The sequence below is a fragment of the Mandrillus leucophaeus genome, unplaced genomic scaffold (genome assembly GCF_000951045.1).
Source record: "Mandrillus leucophaeus isolate KB7577 unplaced genomic scaffold, Mleu.le_1.0 Scaffold253, whole genome shotgun sequence".
NCBI classification, from domain to species: domain Eukaryota; kingdom Metazoa; phylum Chordata; class Mammalia; order Primates; family Cercopithecidae; genus Mandrillus; species Mandrillus leucophaeus.
The window spans coordinates 914268-935659 of NW_012102621.1; the positions used below are offsets into that span (position 1 = coordinate 914268).

A 21392-nucleotide genomic window follows, 5' to 3' on the forward strand; every position below is an offset into this window, starting at 1 on the left:
ATGGGGGACTGGGGAGTGGTTGATAGGAGGAACGCATGACGGGAGGGTGTGAAAAGGATGGTTAGCTGGACCTTGTTTTTTTTCTTATTATAACCGAGATTATCCTGACCAGAAAGTTCCCATTTAATATACATGTGAGAAGGAAAATACAGTCTTTAGTTGTCTCTTTTAAAGGCTGAATCTTTTGCCAAGTTGAATCAAATTCAAATATTGAGGAAAAGAGAATATTTTAAAATTTCAATATTTCTATAAGAGAAAATAATATACAATCATTTATTTATTAATGAAGAATGGATTCTGCCAATCAGTGAAACCTTTCCTCCTTGAGGCTTCAAATTTAAAAAAAGAGATGACTTCTTGAACCAAAGGAATGACCATGCCATTATCTCCAAGCAATCCCAGAGGCCCTAGCATGGTATCTTCTCTGACAGTCTCGCTGACCATTCTGCATCAACAGCAAAAGTGAAAAGCTACTTGCCATGAGAACCAGCCATAACTATTAGCCTTGGTCTTTAACCAACAATTTGGTTTCATTCACCCACTGATCAAAAAGCAGAGCAACTTGGTGCTTCCAGTAAGGTCTGAGCGTTTGGGTGGGTCCAAAAATAAACTGATATTGCTACTGTAATCCTAGTCAGAAAGTTCATCCATATGTACTGAGAGGAAGCATGTGTCACAGGAAAAGCAAAGGGCCTATGTGAAAATCCCAATTCCAGACTCTTGTTTTCCAGCCATGATGGAATAACAATCATTGGACTTAACTTCCTGCCATAGGAAACTAGATAACTGGGCAAAATACATGAAACAATTGCTTTCACGCATTGGGAAACAGGTAATGCGGGGCTGTGGCCCCTGAGAGAAGGGAAACAAATGAGATGAGCCCATAACTGCCCTAACTTTCTGCCTGGAGGCAATTTCTAGACTGTGGGTGAGAGGAGGAAGAAATCACAGAGGAGCTTGTTAGGCTTGCTGAACTGAGGAGACAGAGATGAGAGGAGAGCTTAAGCAGGCTAATGCAGCTGAAGTTTCAGGGAAGATTTGTGAAAAACAGGATCTATGCTGAAAAGGAGCTCCAGAAACCTGCCTAATGGTGCCCTGGAATCTTTGCTGAGTGCTAAGCTGTACACAGAGCAAAATTTCACGAGTTTGGGCAAGAAATGACCAGGGACTATAAGCTAAATAATTCCCAGAGTGTATACAAGGTTGGGAAATGTTTGAGCTCCAACCGGCTTGACTGAAATGTCCTCCCTGGGGCACTTAGCAGGGCATGCAGCAGAGATACCTTTAAAGGGGGTCTCCCTGCCACGAATGCTACCCTACATCTTTCCTAAAAAAATTTAAGAAAGGCCTTGAACGTTATCCAAAAGTAACTTAGCTGCCTACCAAACCAAAGCCCAACTTTCTTTAACTGAAGACAACAAAAACAAATTCCAGACACTCAGTAATGCAACATTCACAAAGTTATATCCAATGAAAAATTACTATACTACTTACACCAGGAAGCAGCAAAATGCAACTCTTAAATAGGAGAAAAATTCATCAATAAAAACAGACCCAGAAGGACAAAAATAAATGAAACTATTAACAGCTACTATAACTATATACAAGGATTTAAAAGAAAACATAAATATAACATGGAGAAACATGGACAGTACAAAAAAGAACAAAATAAAACTTCTAGAGGTAAAAGGAAAATAAACTTTTATTGGGTGGGATTAGCTGCATATTAGATATGCATTTTAAAAGATCAGGGAGTACTTGAAAAAAAGAGGTATATCTAATAAGGCACTGTAAAATAAAAATAAAGTAAAATGGGAAAAAAATTAAACAAGGCAAGACAAGAAGAAGTGAGAGAGAACACCTAAGACAAATATATATATATATATCGAGAGAGAGCAAGATGATGGATGATGGATTTGAACTCAATTGTGATGGGCAGCCTTTAGGGTAGTCCCAGGGATCCCTGCCTCCTAGTTTTTATGGCCTTGTATAATCCTCTCCCTTTGAGTAATTTGCTTCTAATCAATCGAACATGGTTAAGTTTAAGGAATGTTACAAAAGATTACCACTCTGTCTTGCCAGAAGACTTCTCTCTTACTGGCTTTCATAAAGAAAGCTGTCATGTTGGAGAGACCCAGGTGGCAAGGAAATGAGGATGGCCTCCAGCCAATGGTTAGCAAGGAACTCAGGCTCTGAGTCCAACAGTCCTAAAGGAACGGAATCTTGCTAAGAGCAATGTTAAGTAAGCTTGGACATGAACCCTTCCCTAATTGAACCTTCAAATGAAACTCTGGCCTTGGCCGACACTCTGATTACAGACTCCTGAGAGACTCTGAGGCAGAGGTACTCAGCTAAGACATGCATGAATTCCTGACCCACAGAAGCTGTGAGAGAATAAATGCATGCTGTATTTGGCTGTTATGGTTTAAAGTAATTTCTTACAAAGCAATAGATAACTATTACACCACATATACCAATAATTACCTTAAATGTAAATGATCTAAATATTGCAATTAAAATTGTAAGAGATTGTCAGACTAGATTTTAAAAAGATTCGGCTCTATGCTATCTGTAAGAAACCCACTAATTTTTAAAATTTCTTTTTTCATTTCTACTTTAACAGCAAGCTTATCCTTAATATTTAAAAAATCTTTCAAAAATGGAGATGAGGTCTCACTCTGTCACCAGGCTAGAGTGCAGTAGTGTGATCCTAGTTCACTGCAGCCTCAAACTCCTGGGCTCAAGCGATCCTCCCACCTCAGCCCCTCCAAGTAGCAGGAACTACAGGCATGTGTCATCATTCTTGGCTAATTTTAAAAATTTTTTTGTAGAGACAGGGCCTAGCTTTATGGCCCAGGCTGATCTTGAACTTCTGGGTTCAAATGATCTTCTCACCTTGGCCTCCCAAAGTGTTGAAATTACAGGCATGAGCCACAATGTCCGACCAGAAACTCACTCTAAATATAAAGATACAGATGGGTTAAAGGTAAAAGTGTGAGAAAAATATATTTCATGTAGTTGTAAGCACATGATACTTAGAGGGACTATTAATATAAAACAGAGTAGACTTTAGGAGAAATAATACATGTTGGTGGTTGGAGTTTTCAACATTCCTCTCTAATTGGTAGAACAAGTAAAAAGAAAATCAATAAAGGTGTAGAAGATTTGAACAACTTTATTAATCAACTGAACCTAATTGACATTTATATAATCCTCAAAGGTACATGAAACATTTGGGGTCATTTAAGAAATACATATTTTTTCATGAGAGAATTCATTTTAAATAGTTTCATTGTAATAGTTAAAAACAAAAACCAAAGTATTTTCAAACACCACTGGACTCTGACAGTTATAATTTAAGACTAAGTTCTTGAATTTCTTCACATGAAAATTTTTTAGTCCTAACTTGTTATGATTGAGTTTAAATTCCATTATCTAGAAAATCCTTCAAATTATAATATTTGGGTATTCAAATAAAATCTTCAACTTTCTGAAGGTACAAGCATTTTCCTTCTCTTGAGGGTTCAGAAAGCACTGAGCAATCCATCAAACAGCTACATGATTTCTATGCACAAACAAGTACAAAAGTATGCAACCAGAGGTTTCATTGGTTCATCCGCAAATTGCTATTTAACCAAATTCCATTTCTTTGAAAAAGATGAAGAGACTAACAAATATAGAGAAATAAAAAAGTTGTTAGAAAACATATTAGAAAAGTAATACTTTTTCATATTAAGATGTCTAGTTAAATATCACTGTTATTCTTGGCTTGAGAGAAACAGTAACACACACATTTATTTTTTTCAGCAGATTTTATTTATATTTTAAACATCAATCAAGAGCCACACAATACTCTAGTACAGTCAATAACTCAATAACTAATTTTGACCAATTAAGCAATTTATTATTTCACTTTCATGTCTTTCCACTAAGGAGATCTAAAATGTGCTAGGTTTATGACAGGTTATTAGAATATGATAACATGAATTTTATTTTTAGTACTAATTTTGTGAAGCTTGGTTGAGAGCATCATAAATCAATTTACTTGCCTGTGTCCCATTTTTAAACTCTTTCCCAAAATATATTACATTCCTACAACAGAATCAGATATCAAATCTTAAGAAATTTTTGATTGTATAGGACTTTTATTTAGCAGTTAAAACTCTGTTAATTCAATTAAAGAATTCATTTAAAAGATTAAAAAGAAACACACAAAGAAGGAAACAAACCATACAAAATTCCCCAACAAACCTGGTCCTCCCAATGTGGAATGCTGTTCACCCTGGAATTTCATACATGCCACTCACAGACTTCAGATGAGACCACCATGAGGCTGTTAGCAGTTAGGGCCAACTACAAGCCAAATAAATCCTAATTACCCATTTCCTTAAGTTCTCCAGGCTCCAAATCTCTTGGGTTCTGCCCTTCTCATTTATTTTTAGCATTATATTCTTCTTTTTTAAAAAAGAAATGCATAAAAATACACAGTAAAATATTTTAAGAGGATCCAGATTAATTGAAAAACAACTTATAGATCCACCCCCTCTAGTGACCTTAGAGCACCATCTGAACAGCTGCCATTACACCAAGATTTCACAGAAGAACATTCTACAACACCGGAACTGTTTCTGTTTCACATATTCTAAAGGTCACTGCAAAACATATGACATATGTATATCATATGTATATATTTATATATATGCATAAACATATTTTAACATATTTGTTTATACAAAGATAATTTCTAAGTTTATTCAATTTCTTTGTTAAATGATTGGGTTTATAATGAAAAAAACTTAATTTAGAGATGTGATTATGACATAGATTTCCTGGAATCAAAAAGAAAAAGAATTTAGAAGACAACTCAGAACACAAAATCTCTTTAAACATTAAAAATAACTGTTTTATTACTTCAAAATACCAAAAGTCTTCTGTATAGTACTTATCATATATATCAAATGCCTTTTAAAAGAGTCTCAGCAACCATATCTACTATCTCAATCTCTTCGGAACAAGTACATAAGAAGGAGAAAATTCTATAAATCAGTCCTCGATGACAGAGGGTTTGTTTAGGAGTTTACCAAATGGAACAACCCTGCTGGAATTCCTTCAAGTAGCCTGTGAAAATGTCAGAATGGAGTCTGTTTTGGAGGTCATAGTCCCTAGAGAGCTCTGAGTTTTGGCCTGTTTGTCTTTTCACATGCTTTAATATTTGAAAATCCTTTTTTGCAGACACTGACTGATGCCTAGAGAATGCTAGGATTGTGGGAACTGGCAGTACCAACAAGAGACGAACTTCATGGGAAATCAGTGCCCACTGCCTTTGCCCTCTCAGCACTCATCAGATAAGCTGCTCTTCAAATGTTATGAAGGTACACGGTGAGACATTAAGAAACTGAATGTCATTTTGCCTTTTTTAAAAAAGAAATACTTGCAGAAAATGGGAGCAAAAGTCACTGGGACGACTGAAAGAAATGCTGTTATAAAACATCATGGTGAAAATTCTGAAAAACTACACTGACTTAGTATGAATTAAAACACAGTTGACCCTTGAACAACATGACTTTGAACTTCATGGGTCCATATATATTTGGATTTTTTTCAATAAATGTGTTGCAAAAATTTTTGGAGATGTGTGAAAATTCGAAAAAGTTCAGATGAACCACACAGCCTAGAAATATCGAAGGAATTAAGAAAAAGTTAGGTATGTTGTGAATGTATAAACTATATGTGGAAACTAGTCTATTTTGTCATTTACTACTATAAAATATACACAAATCTATTATAAAAAGTTAAAATTTACCAAAACTTACATACACATACAGACCATACGAGGAACCATTTACAGTTGAGCAATGTAAATGAACATAAATCAACTGTAGTGGACATTGTACTACTGTGACAATTTTGCAGTCACCTCCTGTTGCTATCATGGTGAGGCTCAAGAGCTGCGAGTACCGCTGAGAACACCAAGTAAGGCTCACGATCTCCGCGTGAGCAGTTGTCTCTCCAGGAAACGGCGCATTGAAGTAAAAAGTAATCTCTTAAAGTTCTCACATATTTTTCATCATGTTTAGTGCAGTACCTTAAACTTTGCATAATGAGACTCCTACGAAGTGCCACTAGTGATTCTGGAGGTGCTCCCAAGAAGCAGAAAAACGTCATGACATTAGAAGAAAAAGTTGAATTGCTTGATATGTACCATAGATTGAGGTCTGCAGCTGCAGTTGCCCACCATTTCAGACAGATGATTCATTTTACAAACAGACTGTGTAAACTTCCAGTATTGATAAATACAGTAAAATACTGTAGATATATCTTCCTCATAATTTCCTTTATTTCTTATGATGAGGTCTTGCTATATATTGTCCAGGCTGGTCTTGAACTCCAGGCTCAAGGGATCTTCCTGAGTAGCTGGCACTATAGCGGGGAGCCACTGACCCAGCTCCTTATGACTTTTCTTAATAACATTTGCTTGTCTCCAGCTTACTTTATTGTAAGAATACAGTACATAATGCATATAACATACATGATATGTGTTAATCAACTGTTTATGTTATAAGGAAGACTGCCAGTCAACAGCAGGCTATCATTAGATAGGTTTTGAGGGAGCCAAAAGTTATACATGGATTTTCTACTGCACGGGGGCTTGGTGCCCCAACCCCTACACTGTCCAAGGGTTAACGATACTGCATTTTCAAAATATACATACTAATAAATAAAGTGCTAATTATGTGCCTGTACTATTCTCAATACTTGGTTTAGATTACTTGATCTAATCCCTCATAGCAATCTTATGAAACAAATACTAGTGTGATCCCCACTTTGCAGATAAGGACACTGAGGCAAAGGGAAGGTAACTAATTGGTCCAAATTCACATAGCTAGTAATGGTATAGCTAAGATCTAGGCTTAGGTTGGCTCCAAAGTTGGTGCCTCCGTCATGGTATTCTCACATCAGGCATCCAAGGCTGGGTTAATTATAACATATACTGAGAGCCTAAGATGTGCCATGTATGTGCTAGACACTTTAGATGCTTTATTTTATTCAATCTTCCCAACAATCTAGGAGGCATATGTAAGATTATTCCGACTATGGCTTTGAGGGGCCTGCCACCACACATTTAGTGCAACAGAGCAGGCTCTTGCTAGGCTTAACTCTATAGCCCTCCTTCTTTAAAACTAGGTTCTTCTTTTCAGTTATCCACAAGAATCATCTCCAATTATTTTTCTGTATACAGTCAGGGAAAAGTCTTTTAAAGATCTTTGTGTAACAAGTTTATGAGAATATACTATATCATAAACTTTCAACATTGTACTAGAGGCTTAAAAATCTAAGAATTATTTTAGAGTAAGAGGCACAGTGATCATTCAATAAATGTTTGTGAACAATAATTTTAAAAAGTATCATTTCCATTCTTGAAATATCAATTTTTTAATACTTTGGGAGAGCAGAGTATTCTGATACAGCAAACTTTTCCTTCCTATAATATGTGACAGTGGTTTGATCAAGCAGTCCAAGTAACATTCTTCTTAACTGCTATCTCAGGATCAAGGCTTCTGTCAAAGAGGGTCTTCTATTTTGTAGCTACGAATCGCAAATCGGCAGAGAGTGCTGACCAACTGTAACACTTGTCAGTTTTTAAACTTAGACTATGAGAACCAAAGGCAAGCTGTGAATCAGACTTTTTGCTTTTCTTGTTATGTCTTCATTAAACGCAGAGGCCATATATCAAAAATTTAACTGGTGAAATAGACACCCAATGATTAGCATTATCTTAATGGAAACAACAACACAAATACCATAAAAATATGAATTTGGGCTTTAAAAAGAGCTGAAAATTGTCTTTTAACTGACAGTTTGATGCTATTATAAAAATGTTAACACATACCTGCCAACCCTTAAAAACCATCAATAGAAACTACATATTCTAAATTAGACACATTATTTTTGAGAATAACAAATAAGTCAATTACTCTCTTTAAATACAGCAGGAAAGTCTGACTAATTGACAGAGCTGGCAAGTATGTTTACTAATACAGCTGTGAGGTCTGTATTAAACAGCAACACGACTAATTTGTATCTAAGGAAAATTCCACTGGTTAGCTGAGATGGAAGTTATCTTCCATGCTTTCTGTTTCTGCTGCCCAATGAATAGCACATGGCAAACATGACAATGAGATATAAGAACACACGATGTAATGAAGAAGGGCCGCAGGGAGACACATGGGCTGGAGGCTGCTGTACGGATGTCATAATGGGCAAGCTGTGACACAGAGCGCGCCTTAGACTTACCCATGCTCACAGACTGAGTCAGCAGAGGAGACTGAAGTCCTGACTCCCAAAAGACTACACTTCCTGTCAATAATAGTGAGGGCAGTCGGTGAGGGCAGGAGAGCCAACGCACGGATTAATGAAAGGAGTCAGAAAAACATGATATTTGCTAATTAGTCTAGGTAATTACTAATTACAAGCCAAAGAGAAAATTCCAACACATTTGCCACTTTAACATATCAGTCTTACTGTTTTCTGTCACAAGAGTACTTTATTATTGATGTCTTAAAATATAAGCAAAGTAACAAAAATTGTCATGGATCACTTTTTTTAAGTACGTTCCCTGTATTTACTGGCTCTTCTATAGGTATGGTAGAGAATAGGTGTCCAAAACTATCTTTTCTCTTTTTTAGCTACAAGAGGTCCTTGTGATTGAATTACGTGGCAGACATAAGTAAATGGAGCCCCACTTTAATTTTCCTAAGTCTCTCAGTCCAATAGAGGAACTAATTATAAGCTAATTACTTAATTCCACAAAGTCTTGTGAGGTCTAAGTAGCTACGAGGTTAAAGGTGAGTCATACTTATTAAACTAATCATTTATATTATGTATATTATCTTTTATAATTGCTTTCTGAGGAACAGCAAAGACTATTTCTTAATAAATTTGTTTTAGTTTATTCACTGGTCCAATGTGTAATATAAATGATATGGTTGGCTCTACTTTTATGAAAATTATCTCAATCTATATAGAAAATAATGTACTTCTGTGACTTCAGTAACTAGAAAAGTCATCTAAAATGTTAAGTAAACATAAAACAAGTAAACAAGTTTAAGATGATGTGGTCTCCTCATCGGTTTAAACTGCTAATTACTATTATGTTTTAAATCTTACTGTTAATAAGTGTGTTCACTGTGATGCCCCAAGGGTATTTCAACAAAAGGACACAATTTAAAGACTAAATAAATTACTCAAAATGAGCTTCAGGGATGCTGTAATAGGGTCCATGGTCTTGCTGATGCACAAAGCTTCATCCACCCCTCATCCATAACGAAAGCAAGCCCATGTTAGCATTCTGATGCTGCTACTCCAGCAGGAGAGCAAACTCACTGCCAGCTACAAATGGGAGAAAGTACAGTTACACACAGCCCCCTCCCTCGCTCCAAACACACTGCATGGGTGTGTTCTGCAATGCACTGAAGCAAACAAAATCCTCAGTAACAAAAACTGTCTAAATAAGACACTCAGACTAGAAAAATAGAAGGCAGACAGGGTTACAGGTGCTTATTTACACTGTGAATCAAAACATACTAATAGGAGACATTATAAAGGTTATTATGAAAGAGAATACCTCACCCTTAAGGTACTTACAAGGCTTCTTTTTCATTTTGAAGAGATTTTCACAAACAAAAAGAGTATGAGAGCTGCCACAATTAAGAATTTCATTTGCAGTTGTCAGGAGGCTTATAGCTTGCTTTTAAAGCTATAATTGTGTTTAGTATAAATCCTAAAGCCCAGTTTTTAAAAATATTATTTTAAAACAACTAAGGAAAATTATATTCAGAGTATATACTTCTCTTCTCAGTGTAAGTACTCTAACTCCTGAAAGCAGGAAAATAAGTTACTTATCAGAATGTTTACTGATGTCCTTGAGAATTACATGAAACACTCCACATCCTAAATATGTTAACAGCAAAGTCAACGACAAGATTTTAGAGAAATTTATTCATTTCTATTACTTCCAGTTACAGAAAGGGAAAGCAAGAATTCCACAGCTCTGTCTTGGCTACTGAGCATCTATTTGTTTCCTGCTCGTTTATGACACTATGACAACTTTGTCTGGCTATCTGCTGCACAGCAAAGTAGAAATTTCCTCTCTCTTCCTCACCAATCTCCATTCATTCATTATACTAGCTCACCTATGGCCTCAAGAACCCAGTTTTGCCCAAGACAAATGCTCAATGCCACCGTGTATTTCCAGATACTTGGATCAACAGTAAGCCCAGCAGGTTAATGAGAAGCAGGGAAATGCTCTCAAAGTAAAACCCCCAAAAAAGGCCAGCTGTAAATATATGCCATTCATTTTCTATTGTGTAAGGCAAGCAGTTTTCTTTGGCTGGGTTCCATGGCTAGGCAAAGTTCACCTGACTGTCTGCAAACATGTTAATACATGTATTGAAACCAAAGCAAAGAGCCATCTTGGGTTCCCTTGTGTGCAGCAAACTTCTGAATAAATTATTTTCTCTCTAGTAAGTGATCATTTCAAGAACTGAAAAAGAGATTATCTAAAATTATTCAGTATAAATTTAATGGATGGAAAATCTTAGAAGAAAAGATTTCAAGATGGGACTATAAGCTCAAAACTCTAACAACTGCAGTAACTAGTAATACCAAAGTTTAAAATAAGAACAGCAAATGTCATTCCTCTTTATTGAGGCCTAAAACACACTGACTACTTCATAGTAAACAGAGTTTGAAAAAGCCTTTTAGTTCAGGAAGAGGGAGGTAGATGATACTGATTTTACAAAAGTCTAAATCGGCTGGCCTGTGCTGTTGCTGTGACCCCGTAAACATGACATGACTGCTCCTCACCTTAAAAATACCTGGACTCAAGACGTACCATCAAGTATTAAAATATCAGTTTTTAAAAATGAAAATCTATATTAACGTCTCTGCTTACTCTGTAATAATACTGGCAATGACTTAAAAGCTTAAATTCACCAGCCAGCATCCCTGAGGGTTGCTCTGCCTTCAGCTTACCGGTCTTGCACACAAGCTCAGGAAGGAACAGCTTCTCCCGCAGGGTCCCCTCAGAGTGTAGGCACAGGCAAAGGGCTGCAGCTCTTTCAGTGATGTTGTTTCTACCCACTTTGCCTTTCCTTGCTGAGCTTTTCCGGTTTAAACACTAAAGTCCTATTGCTTTGACTGGTTTCCTTTTTATTCCCAGTCTGCTCATGTGAAGGAATGTAAATAGTGAAAAAGATGGATCTAACATGTACTTAAAATGTCAAAATGAAGCTCAATCCCCTGTATACGCATTGTTTTAGTAAAGGTAGATAATGCATGTGTTTCTGTATATCCATTTTCCTTCATTAAGGCCTCACTTGTTAGGAAAAGTTAATTGCTTAAATATGGCTGCTTTACTTTTGAGGTACTATTTTGGTCACATTCAAGGGTAAAGGAAAATCCCAGCTTCTCTTTACTAAGTATCTCCCCTGTGTGCTCCAATAGTGGGAATATCCTGCAGCTCCACTATCGTCAGTAACATAAATATGAATGTAAAACAAGGGAAGATCCTGGAATCATTACTTAAACGTCAACTTCATTTTCCTTGTAAAGTGTATTTATAAACTATTATATATTACCCATTAGACACTAATCTCAAACTGAAATATCTCCATTTTTTCCTCAACAGAAAATAATTCTAATAAGTGAAATTCAAATGTTTAGGAATAACAATAAAACACAATCACCAAAAAAATCTGACTTCATTTATTTCATAATATCTAAACAATAGTTTGTATTGATTAATTTTGATGCCAACAACTGCATTTTGTATGAGTTAAACATTGCATTAAGAAGACCTAAAACATGAAGAACATGCCTGGAAAAAATCATTAAAGTAAGAATGTTACGCTCCTTTCATCTATACATTACTTGATGTGAATATACTCTGCTCACATAACTGTCAAAAACTTACATTTAAACATTTTTTAATATATTTGCTTTTATTTTGAAACTGACAAAAATTATATGTATTTACCATGTCCTTTTTATGAAATATGTATGTACTGTGGAATTGCTCAACTGAATTAACATATCATTACTTCAAATGTTTACTATTTTTTTTCATGGTGACAACACTTAAAATCTACTATCTTAGCAATTTTCAATACAATACATTGTTATTAACCTAGGTTACCATGTTGTGCAATAAATCTCTTGAACTTATTCCTCCTATCTAACTGAAATTTTGTATCCTTTGACCAGCATTTCCCCAAAAGCCTAGATTTCTGACAGCCAAATAAAGATGTCTTTTATGCCTCGGAATGTATATGCAAATTAGGTTAATATATCATAAGCCTGAAATTGTATGTCTGAATATAAAATAAGGCTTCTATAATAACTTCCTGAAGTCATTTATTAGAAAAGAGGGAACAATCTCATAGTGGAGTCTTTGCACGGTGTCTCAGAATGAGATATTCTTTCATTTACTTCATATTGAACAAAAAAGGACTCTTGAAGAAAACACACTGGCTTAAAAACCAACTTCATTTGAAGCTATTTTCAGGTTTACAGAAATATTTTAATCAGAATCAGAAAAAAAAGGAAGAGAGAAAATCAATACATTATTCCCAGTTAAAACCTTAAAATTCAAAGTGTTGGGTGTTGTTACAAAGCAGCTGTTTAAAAACTGCTTTTTAAAAAGTAGTCAAATATTATTCTCTCAGAAAAAACCCTAGTAACAGTTAATTCTGGGAAAGTAACTGTGCAGGTAAGGGACAAGACTGGGAGGGTAACTACTTTTCACTACGTAATCATAACATTTTAAACCACATGAATACATTATCTGCTTAAAAAAGGGCAAAATTCTAAAACAGAAACTAGACCCCATAAAATGTAACAACCAATGACAAATCAAACAAGTATTATGTTATAGAGATTATGAGTATATAACTAAGACAATTTAAAAAAAACTGTTTTGTGAATGGTACTTGTGATTTAGACATTAAATTTTCAGTGTCAAATCATGCACATGTTACAGAGCTGCTGTAACTCAAACCAAAGAGACAGAAATGAAGATGCACCCTGGAAATTAGTGCCAGATGGATGATGCACAGGGATTCTACTGCTGATAAAAACACTGACCACAAAGATTCACATATACACTTTGAGTAGGATGGTTTTATGAATAATGAGAGTGGTTAAAGCAATCCTACATTACTGCAATGCTTCATAAAATTTAACTACATTAATAAATTAAAATTTTTACCATTTAATCTACTTCCTTAAAAGTTTATAAGGGGAGAATGCTCTATAGTTGGGCTTACCACCTTATATTCTGGCATACATATTAACATTTTGCTGCAAATGACCATAAGGGATAAAGTCTCCTCACACTTCCCTCGCCATTACAGAAGACCAGTATTGTGCACAACTGTGTATTCTGATTTTATAACAGTTCAACTCTTATTTTCTTTCAGGGTAATAATTTGGACATTATACTGGTCCAAGTGTACTGTGTAAATCTGATCACACTTAGTCATGTTTCAGTAAATGTGGCTATATTCTCTCAGCCACTGTCTAAGGTAAATCTGGGTTCTTAAAAGATAGAATGTTTAACCCGGGCGCCTGTGGCTCATGACTGCAATCCTAGCACTTTGGGAGGCTGAGGCGGGTGGATCACGAGGTCAGGAGATGGAAACCATTCTGGCTAACACAGTGAGACCCCGTCTCTCTACTAAAAATAGAAAAAATTAGCTGGGTGTGGTGGCAGGCGCCTGTAGTCTCAGCTACTCAGGAGGCTGAGGCAGGAGAATGGCACCAGCCTGGGAGGCGGAGCTTGCAGTGAGCCGAGATCATGCCACTGCACTCCAGGCTGGATGACAGAGCGAGACACCGTCTCAAAAAAAAAATAAATAAATAAATGAAATAAAAGATGGAAGGTTTAAAAGCCATCATCAGTGAGTCAGCCACAGCATCCTGAAGGTTTGATGGCACCTAAGCTAAGATGCTGCTTTAAACCTATCAAAATGGTCAAGGGCTGTGCGTAGCAACAAGATTCAGATACAAAGCAAAACATATTTTATTTGAAGGAGAACAAGTACACACCAAAGACATGTACTAAAGGCCTAAGAAGAGTGGTATATGTATGGTTTTTTTAATCCATTTTCCTAAATAAGGTAAGTCCAATAAGTAGGAGGATTGGAAAACACTTAGCACCCAGGAAAATAAGTGACAAGGTACATAATGAGGTACTCTGCAGGGAAAGCAGTTTTATTTCTTCTGGCTTTTAAAAAATTGAAATTTACAAATATACTTGTGAGTGTAGGACTCATCAGAACTGTGGAAGGTATAGTGATTCCAGAAAAAATCCTTAATTCTGTTTTTTAATGTGTATGCTTAGAGTGTTTGTAAATTTTAACATTACTTTGTATTTGTTAGATTTTATATCTCAAGCATTAAAAGTATATGTCATCTATCTCTATTTGTTTATGTTTAAAATTGACAGTATTGTGTCTTCTGGAGACTCTGGAATATCTCTGTGAGTGATGAAAATTTCCTGAACAGATAATGAATAGAAAATATTCATTTTGTAGACAAAGATGAGGCAGTCAAAGACTGAGCCATATTGGCTATATCCATAGCCATTAATATAATAAATACTCAAATAAGAAGTTCCTGACTTCTTAGTCATCACTGAGATAGCTTTGCCACTTTTGAAATTAAGGTGCAACACACCGGAGATGGAGAAAGTAGGAGGAGAATGTAGTCATATCCACAATCTATTTCCCTGGCATCAGCACAGGAACTTACTTTCCAATGCCATTCCAGCACGAAATCATCCGCTTGTGCTAAAATGGCTGAATCTAAAGTTTATTTCCAAAGGTAACGTCACTACAAAGATACTTGCTGGGAAAATAATGAAAGAAATGGATGGAAAGTGAAATTCCGCCTGTTATTAAAAACCATCCAGTACTTCTATAGGGTTCTCCTCCATGACAGACTGCTGAACTGACCAAAATACTACTACCAAACAGGAACAAACTGGGCTCCCAAAGAGGGGAAATCTTTAAATCAAAGATCCCATTGCACAAGGTGAACTCACCATTTTTCCTTTCGTTCAGAGGGGGTAAGTTCTGACTGGACTGCAAGGAGAGTTCCTGGAATTCATGAGCCACAGCTTCACTCTGAGGACTTGGAGCAAGATGGGCTAAAGGTCCCACTTCATCCTCGGTGTCTATCGCCCCTGTGTGATCCATTGTGTTCCAGCCACTGGCAACAGGGAGTGCAAGACGCCTCTCAAATGTGGCCAAAATACTGAAGACACTGCCAAAATAAAGAATGTGTAAAGAGATGGTGTAGTTACCTTTCTCCAATTTGCACAAAAGTATTAAAATGGGAATCCTGGGTTCTAGTCGTTTTACTGCTGTATGGTCACACTAATCCATTTACCCTCTCTGGACCTCAGGTTCTTTATCTAACAGGAATAACATACTTCCCACTTAAAAACAAGCAATTACAAGGTAAATAAATGTTGAAATATATTTTGTGTATTTTTTAATACCACAAATTAAAGAAAGTCATAGCCACTGGTGGCACTAAAGATTTAATGCATGCTAAAATGAAAAACAGAGTCAACAAATACTGATGAAAACACGCAGTCTGGCTTGAAAATTCATCTTAATTCCTATATATCAAGCAAGTTTAAATTAGTCAACATTCACAGCAACCAGTAAGGTTTCAGATAATGACTTCTATCAGCCTGAGTCTCAGGGTGAGAACAACAGAAAACAGAGCTTTCAGCTAACCCACAGTGGACATACGGTTCATGACAAAGAAACAAACTTTTAAGTCACTGAAATTTGGGGTTGTTATCACAGTAAAACCTGGCTCATTCTGACTGATATGAAAATCAGCAACAGAAGTACCAAAGATACATCAAAAATTCTAAACATGTGACACTGGCTTAAGGACTACAAAGTGGGCAGCAGAAAACTGTTACTGGAGGCTAGAAGGATGGTCAGTCCCTGTTATGGCAGTGGCAAAACATTCGATCAAATTCTTTGCTGTCTGCTTATTTAGCAGCATTTCATAGCACAGTGTGTTCATCCTTTCACCTACTGATGGACATCTGGGGTTTTTCCAGTTTTTGACTATTACAAATAAGGATGCTACAAATGCTCCTGCACAGTTATCTATATGGACACATGCTTTCACTTCTCTTGGGTAAATACCAAATATCCAAATGGTAAATACCAAGATGGTATTTACCCAAGAGAAGTGAAAGCACGTATCCATATAGATACTTGTACAGGAGTGAAATGGCTGGATCACATGGCAGTTCTATATGTAAATTTTTAAGAAACTGACAAACTGTCTTCTAAAGTGGTTGTACCACTTTACATTCTTACCAGCAGGGTATGAGAACTCCAGTTGTTCCACAACCTTGGTACTTCATATGGTCAGTCTTTTCCATTTCAGTCACTTTAATGGGCAAGTAGTATCTCATTGTGGTTTTAATTTGTATTTCCTGAGTGACTAATGATGTTGAGCATCTTTTAATTTGCCATCCCTATATCTTCTTTGTCTAAGTATCTGAGCAAATATTTTTTTTTTTAAATTAGGTGGTTTATTTTCTTATTATTGAGTTTTCAGAGTTTTAAAAATACATTTTGGACACACGTGCTTTATCAGATACATGATTTACAAGTATTTTATCCCAGGCTATTTTGCATGTTCTTGATAGTGTTTTATGAAGAATATTTTTAATTTGATGAAATCCACTATTGATCAATTTTTTTTTCTTTTATGGATAATGTTTTTGTTGCTGTAGCTAATAAATCTTTGATTAGCTCAAGGTAATAAAGATTACTTCCTGTTTTCTTCTAGATCTAGTTTTATGTTTTACATTTAAGTCTACGATCCATTTTGAGTCAATTTTTATTTCTGCAGTGAAATATGAGTCAACTTTTTTTCAGGATTTTTTGGCATATGTATACCTGATTGTTCTATCATCATTTGTTGACAAGACTGTCTTTATTAAGTTGCCTTTGCACTTTTGCTGAAATTCAACTGAGTATGCATAAATAGATCTATTACTTGACTTTCTATTTAGTTCCCAAACACGAGTGAGCCACAAAGCGGGGTGGGGGGCAGGTGTATGCACTGTGCTCCAAGTCTCTGGCTGATCCCTAAACTGTATACATGGAGGGCAGACTTCATGCAGCCCAGCTAAGGCAAAAAGAACTGAACTGAGATCTCTGGCGCTGCCCACCAAAGAAAAGCCAGCTTGCAAGAGTTCAGCAAAGTTAACTGCCTGCTCTTAACAAAACACCACTCTCAAGAAGGAACCTAACAGAATCGAGAGTCTCTACAACTGTCAATCTGAATTACATATTCAATGGAAATATCCTTTAATAATGAAGGCAAAATTGTCACCAGGAGATCCACACTACAAGAAATTCTTTAAAGACTGACTGAAGAGAAGTGATACCAGATAAAAACTGAGATTTCAGAAATGGAAAGCATCAGAAATAGTAAATGTGTAGATAAAAAAACTAAAGACTAGGTTTTCTTCTGAATTTCTATATTATTAGCATTCAAAGCAAAAATTGTAACACCCTGTTGTGAGGTTTACACTACATGTAGATGTGATATATATGACAACTATGGCATAAAAGATGAAAGAGGGGTATGTTCAGTGTCTTTACTTTCCCATATATCATAAGAGAACAGTGTAATTTTAGCTTTAAGTAGACTGAGAAGATCATATACAATTACTTAAAACAACTGTTTAAAAAATACAAATAGTTTTAGCTAAAACATCGCAGGGATATTAAAATAGCATTCTTAAAAATACCCAATTAACCCAAAAGAAGGAAAACATGAATAACTAAAAAGAGATGGGACAAGCAGAAAACAAACAGCAAAACAGACCTAAATCCAACCTTATCACTAATTACATTAAATGTAAATGATCTCAACACTCCAATTAAAAGACACAGAATAAATTTTTAAAAGTCTATAAATATATGCATATAAGTGACATACTTTAAATATGAAGACACAATTAGGGTGGAAAATGGATAGAAAAAAGACAGGTCATGCAAACAGGAATTCCAAGAAGCCTGTGATGACTATTATTATCATCAAATAAAGTAGACTTCAGAAAACATGTTAGGTGAATCTGCATGACAAATTACTTATTTCACTAAGGAATATTAAAATACAACTCCTAGACTTTTTCAAAACTATGAATTTTCATTTCAAATTATTTATTCATACAAAATAAAATCTGTTCACATCAAATTAATGCTAAGATACAAGTACCATAATGCCCTTATAATGGAAAGATGTACAAGCTCCGAACATCGGTGCTAATGATTTGGAAGATCCTTTAGGCACAGATTTAAAAAAAATATTTTCATGCAGTATTATCTGTTCTACATACTGAAGAATTTTTTCAACCTATTATGGCTTGACTTTATGCTCACCTTAAACTCCCACACATCCCTCCCAATTATGAAAATTATAAGCTAAGGAAATCTTTATAAAATGTAGCAAAGGCAAATACTAAGTTTTCAAAAAATTTTAACTTAATATTCATGAACATTTTTGAGAGAGTATAGACTAAATCTACTCTGAGATTTTGCAAGCTGTCACCTTAAAGTCTACTTAACTACTTGATGATTTTCTTTTGAAAATAAGATCCAATATCAAATATAAAATTGACTACTCTCTGTATAGTAGTCAATAATTGAGATATTAAAGAAATGGCATTGGAACAGATTATTTCATTGGGCCATAATTTAGTTACAAAAGTAAAACAATCATTTAGCTTTCACTGGACAAACTGTGATAAAATATTAATTCATCTAGAACTGACAGCATGAATGAAGAAAGTTACTATCTTACAAATTCCAATAACATAACTGCAGCTCAAAATGAAACAAAGCCAACATTTATCCAACACTAAGTAAAAGTACAGCATAATACTGGAAGATCAACCTGGGATACAACTTCTCTCAAAAAACAAACCAGTTCATTGTGAGATACTATGCCAGAGGTAGGGGAAAAAAATACAGGGAAAAAAAAAAAAAACCCAAGAGGCATTACACTTTCATTTTTCATCTATTCATTCACTAATTTTTTTTAATGGAGTCAAGATAGAACCAGTAATAATTATCTTATATTTTAAAATATACTGGGCTATTGGGCTAAGGAAGTCCCCAAATCAGTGCTAACATGTGTTCACAAGTGCTTCTCAACTCTCCTCACAATATAATAATTTGGGGAGGTTTAAAAAAAAAAAATCCCTGATGGGTAGGGGTTGTTGGCAGGGAATCTCCAGAGATTCTGCTACAATTGGTTTGGGACAGAGGGATCCTACTGTGTACCAAGCATTGAGAATCACTGGTCTAGCAGAACCTCTCATCTTTATACAGAGAATAAATCATTTGCCCAATGAGTGGGAAGAGAGGTCAAAGGCAACTATTAATACACATGTAAAAAACAGTAGAATACAAATAGGGTAAGTAGGTACAAGGTGCTATTTAGGAACTTTTTTTTTCTTTTTTTTTTTTGAGATGTGGAGTCTCGCTGTGTCACCCGGGCTGGAGTGTAGTGGTACAATCTTGGTTCACTGCAGCCTCCACCTCCCAGGTTTAAGTGATTCTCGTGCCTCAGCCTCCCAAGTAGTTGGGATTACAGGTACCACCACCACGCCTGGCTAATTTTTGTATTTTTAGTAGAGACAGGGATCTCATCTTGTTGGCCAGGCTTGTCTCGAACTCCTGACCTCAAGTGATCCACCCGCCTTGGCCTCCCAAAGTGCTACAATTACAGGCATGAGCTACCGCACCCGGCCTCTATTTAGGAACATAAAGAATTAAACGTCTAATTGTATTTGGGTAAGTTAGGGAAGTCTTCAAGGATGAGTAGGAGTTCACCAGGCACAGAGTTCTTCTCATCAGTAAAAGGAAAGCAGCACAGAGATCACCTAACAGCAAAAAGTTGGATGGGGCCAGTGTAGAGGGCATGACACAGAGTGGTAGAAGATAAGGCTGCTGCAGTAAAGCACAATTGTAAAGGAATGTGGACTCTAAAAACCAGTGATATGATTGATTTTGTATGTAAAAAGATAATTCTGACAGAGATCAGTTACTGATAAAGTCTCATGCTGAAATGCTGAGGAACGAAGACAGTGGAAATGCAGAAACAGGAATAAATTCAAATATAGTCATGCTTAACGACAGGGATACACTGTGAGAAATGCTTTGTTAGATTATTTTGTTTTGTGCACACCACAGTGTGCACTTACACAACCCTAGATGGTACAGCCTACTACACTCCTAGGCTGCAGGTCATAGCCTATAGCTCCTAGGCCACAAAAACCTGTATAGCACGTTACTGTGCTGAATGCTGCAGGTGACTGTAACACAGTGGTAAGTATGTGTGACTCTAGACATAGAAAAGGTACAGGAAAAATAAAGCGTTATAACTGTATGGGACCAATGTTACATAGTGCATGATTGTATTACTGAAGAGACAAAATGTTAAGGCTTGAGGATGGCCCATTTGCAAGGTAGAGATTAAAGAGTTGAGGATGGCTGAGGTTTCCAGATTTGGGCAGCTGGAAAGGCTGGCGGTATCATTAACACCAAGGCAGGAATGAGTACTGAGGGGCTACTCACAAAGAGTGTTCACTTGGAGAAACTACAGGTCCCCAAGGTCAGAATGCTGAAAAAAGGGTGTGGCTGGAGAGATAGCCATTTGACTTCAGGCAAGTCATTTCTCTCTTAGAGATCTAGTTTCCTAATTTAAAAAAATGGGAAAGACAACTTAAAAGAAGAGATGGGAAGAATATTTACTCAGCTTGACACTAAATCTAATCTAGACTTTCCTTAATTTTGCCCTAATGACCCCTCTCTGGGTATCAACATTCCCATTTTATAGATGTGAAAGCCAAGGCTTGGAAAGATTAAACAAAATTAAGAGACTAACATCAAAGCCACGTTTCCAACTTCAGAGCTCATATTCCTGCCCTGATAACACGGTATGTATGTGCCAAAACGCAAATAAATTGGAGCAAAGAATTGGGAGAGAGAGATGTTGGGGAGTGAGGTGGAGGGAGATGGGAAAGAGGGACACAAGGTTGTGAAAAAAGTTCATTTGTACAAATCCTTAACACGCGTACTGAAGGCCTACATTATTAGGCACTGTGCTGGGCACTGGGCTTCCAATGATGAATCATTCATGATCCCTGCTCTCAAAGGGGGCGAGACCTAGTCAAACAGGCAGTTACCACACTTTAGTGCTTAACAGGCGCTTTATGGCCGATGAAGGAAACCCTCTCCTCTCATTCCATTTTGCAAAATGCTGAAAGCGTGACTGGA

General features: G+C 36.2%; 1 protein-coding gene across 3 annotated transcripts in view; it reads right to left on the reverse strand.

Moving 5' to 3' along the window:
• The window catches only part of MKL2 (MKL/myocardin-like 2), a 196330-nt gene that overhangs the window by 119131 nt on the left and 55807 nt on the right, over nucleotides 1-21392 (reverse strand). For all 3 annotated transcript variants that reach the window (XM_011983669.1, XM_011983666.1, XM_011983667.1), the window contains one exon: nucleotides 15104-15324. In XM_011983669.1, coding sequence (XP_011839059.1) covers nucleotides 15104-15257 — 154 coding nt within the window. In that variant the 5' untranslated portion in view covers nucleotides 15258-15324. The remainder of the gene's footprint in view (nucleotides 1-15103; nucleotides 15325-21392) is intronic.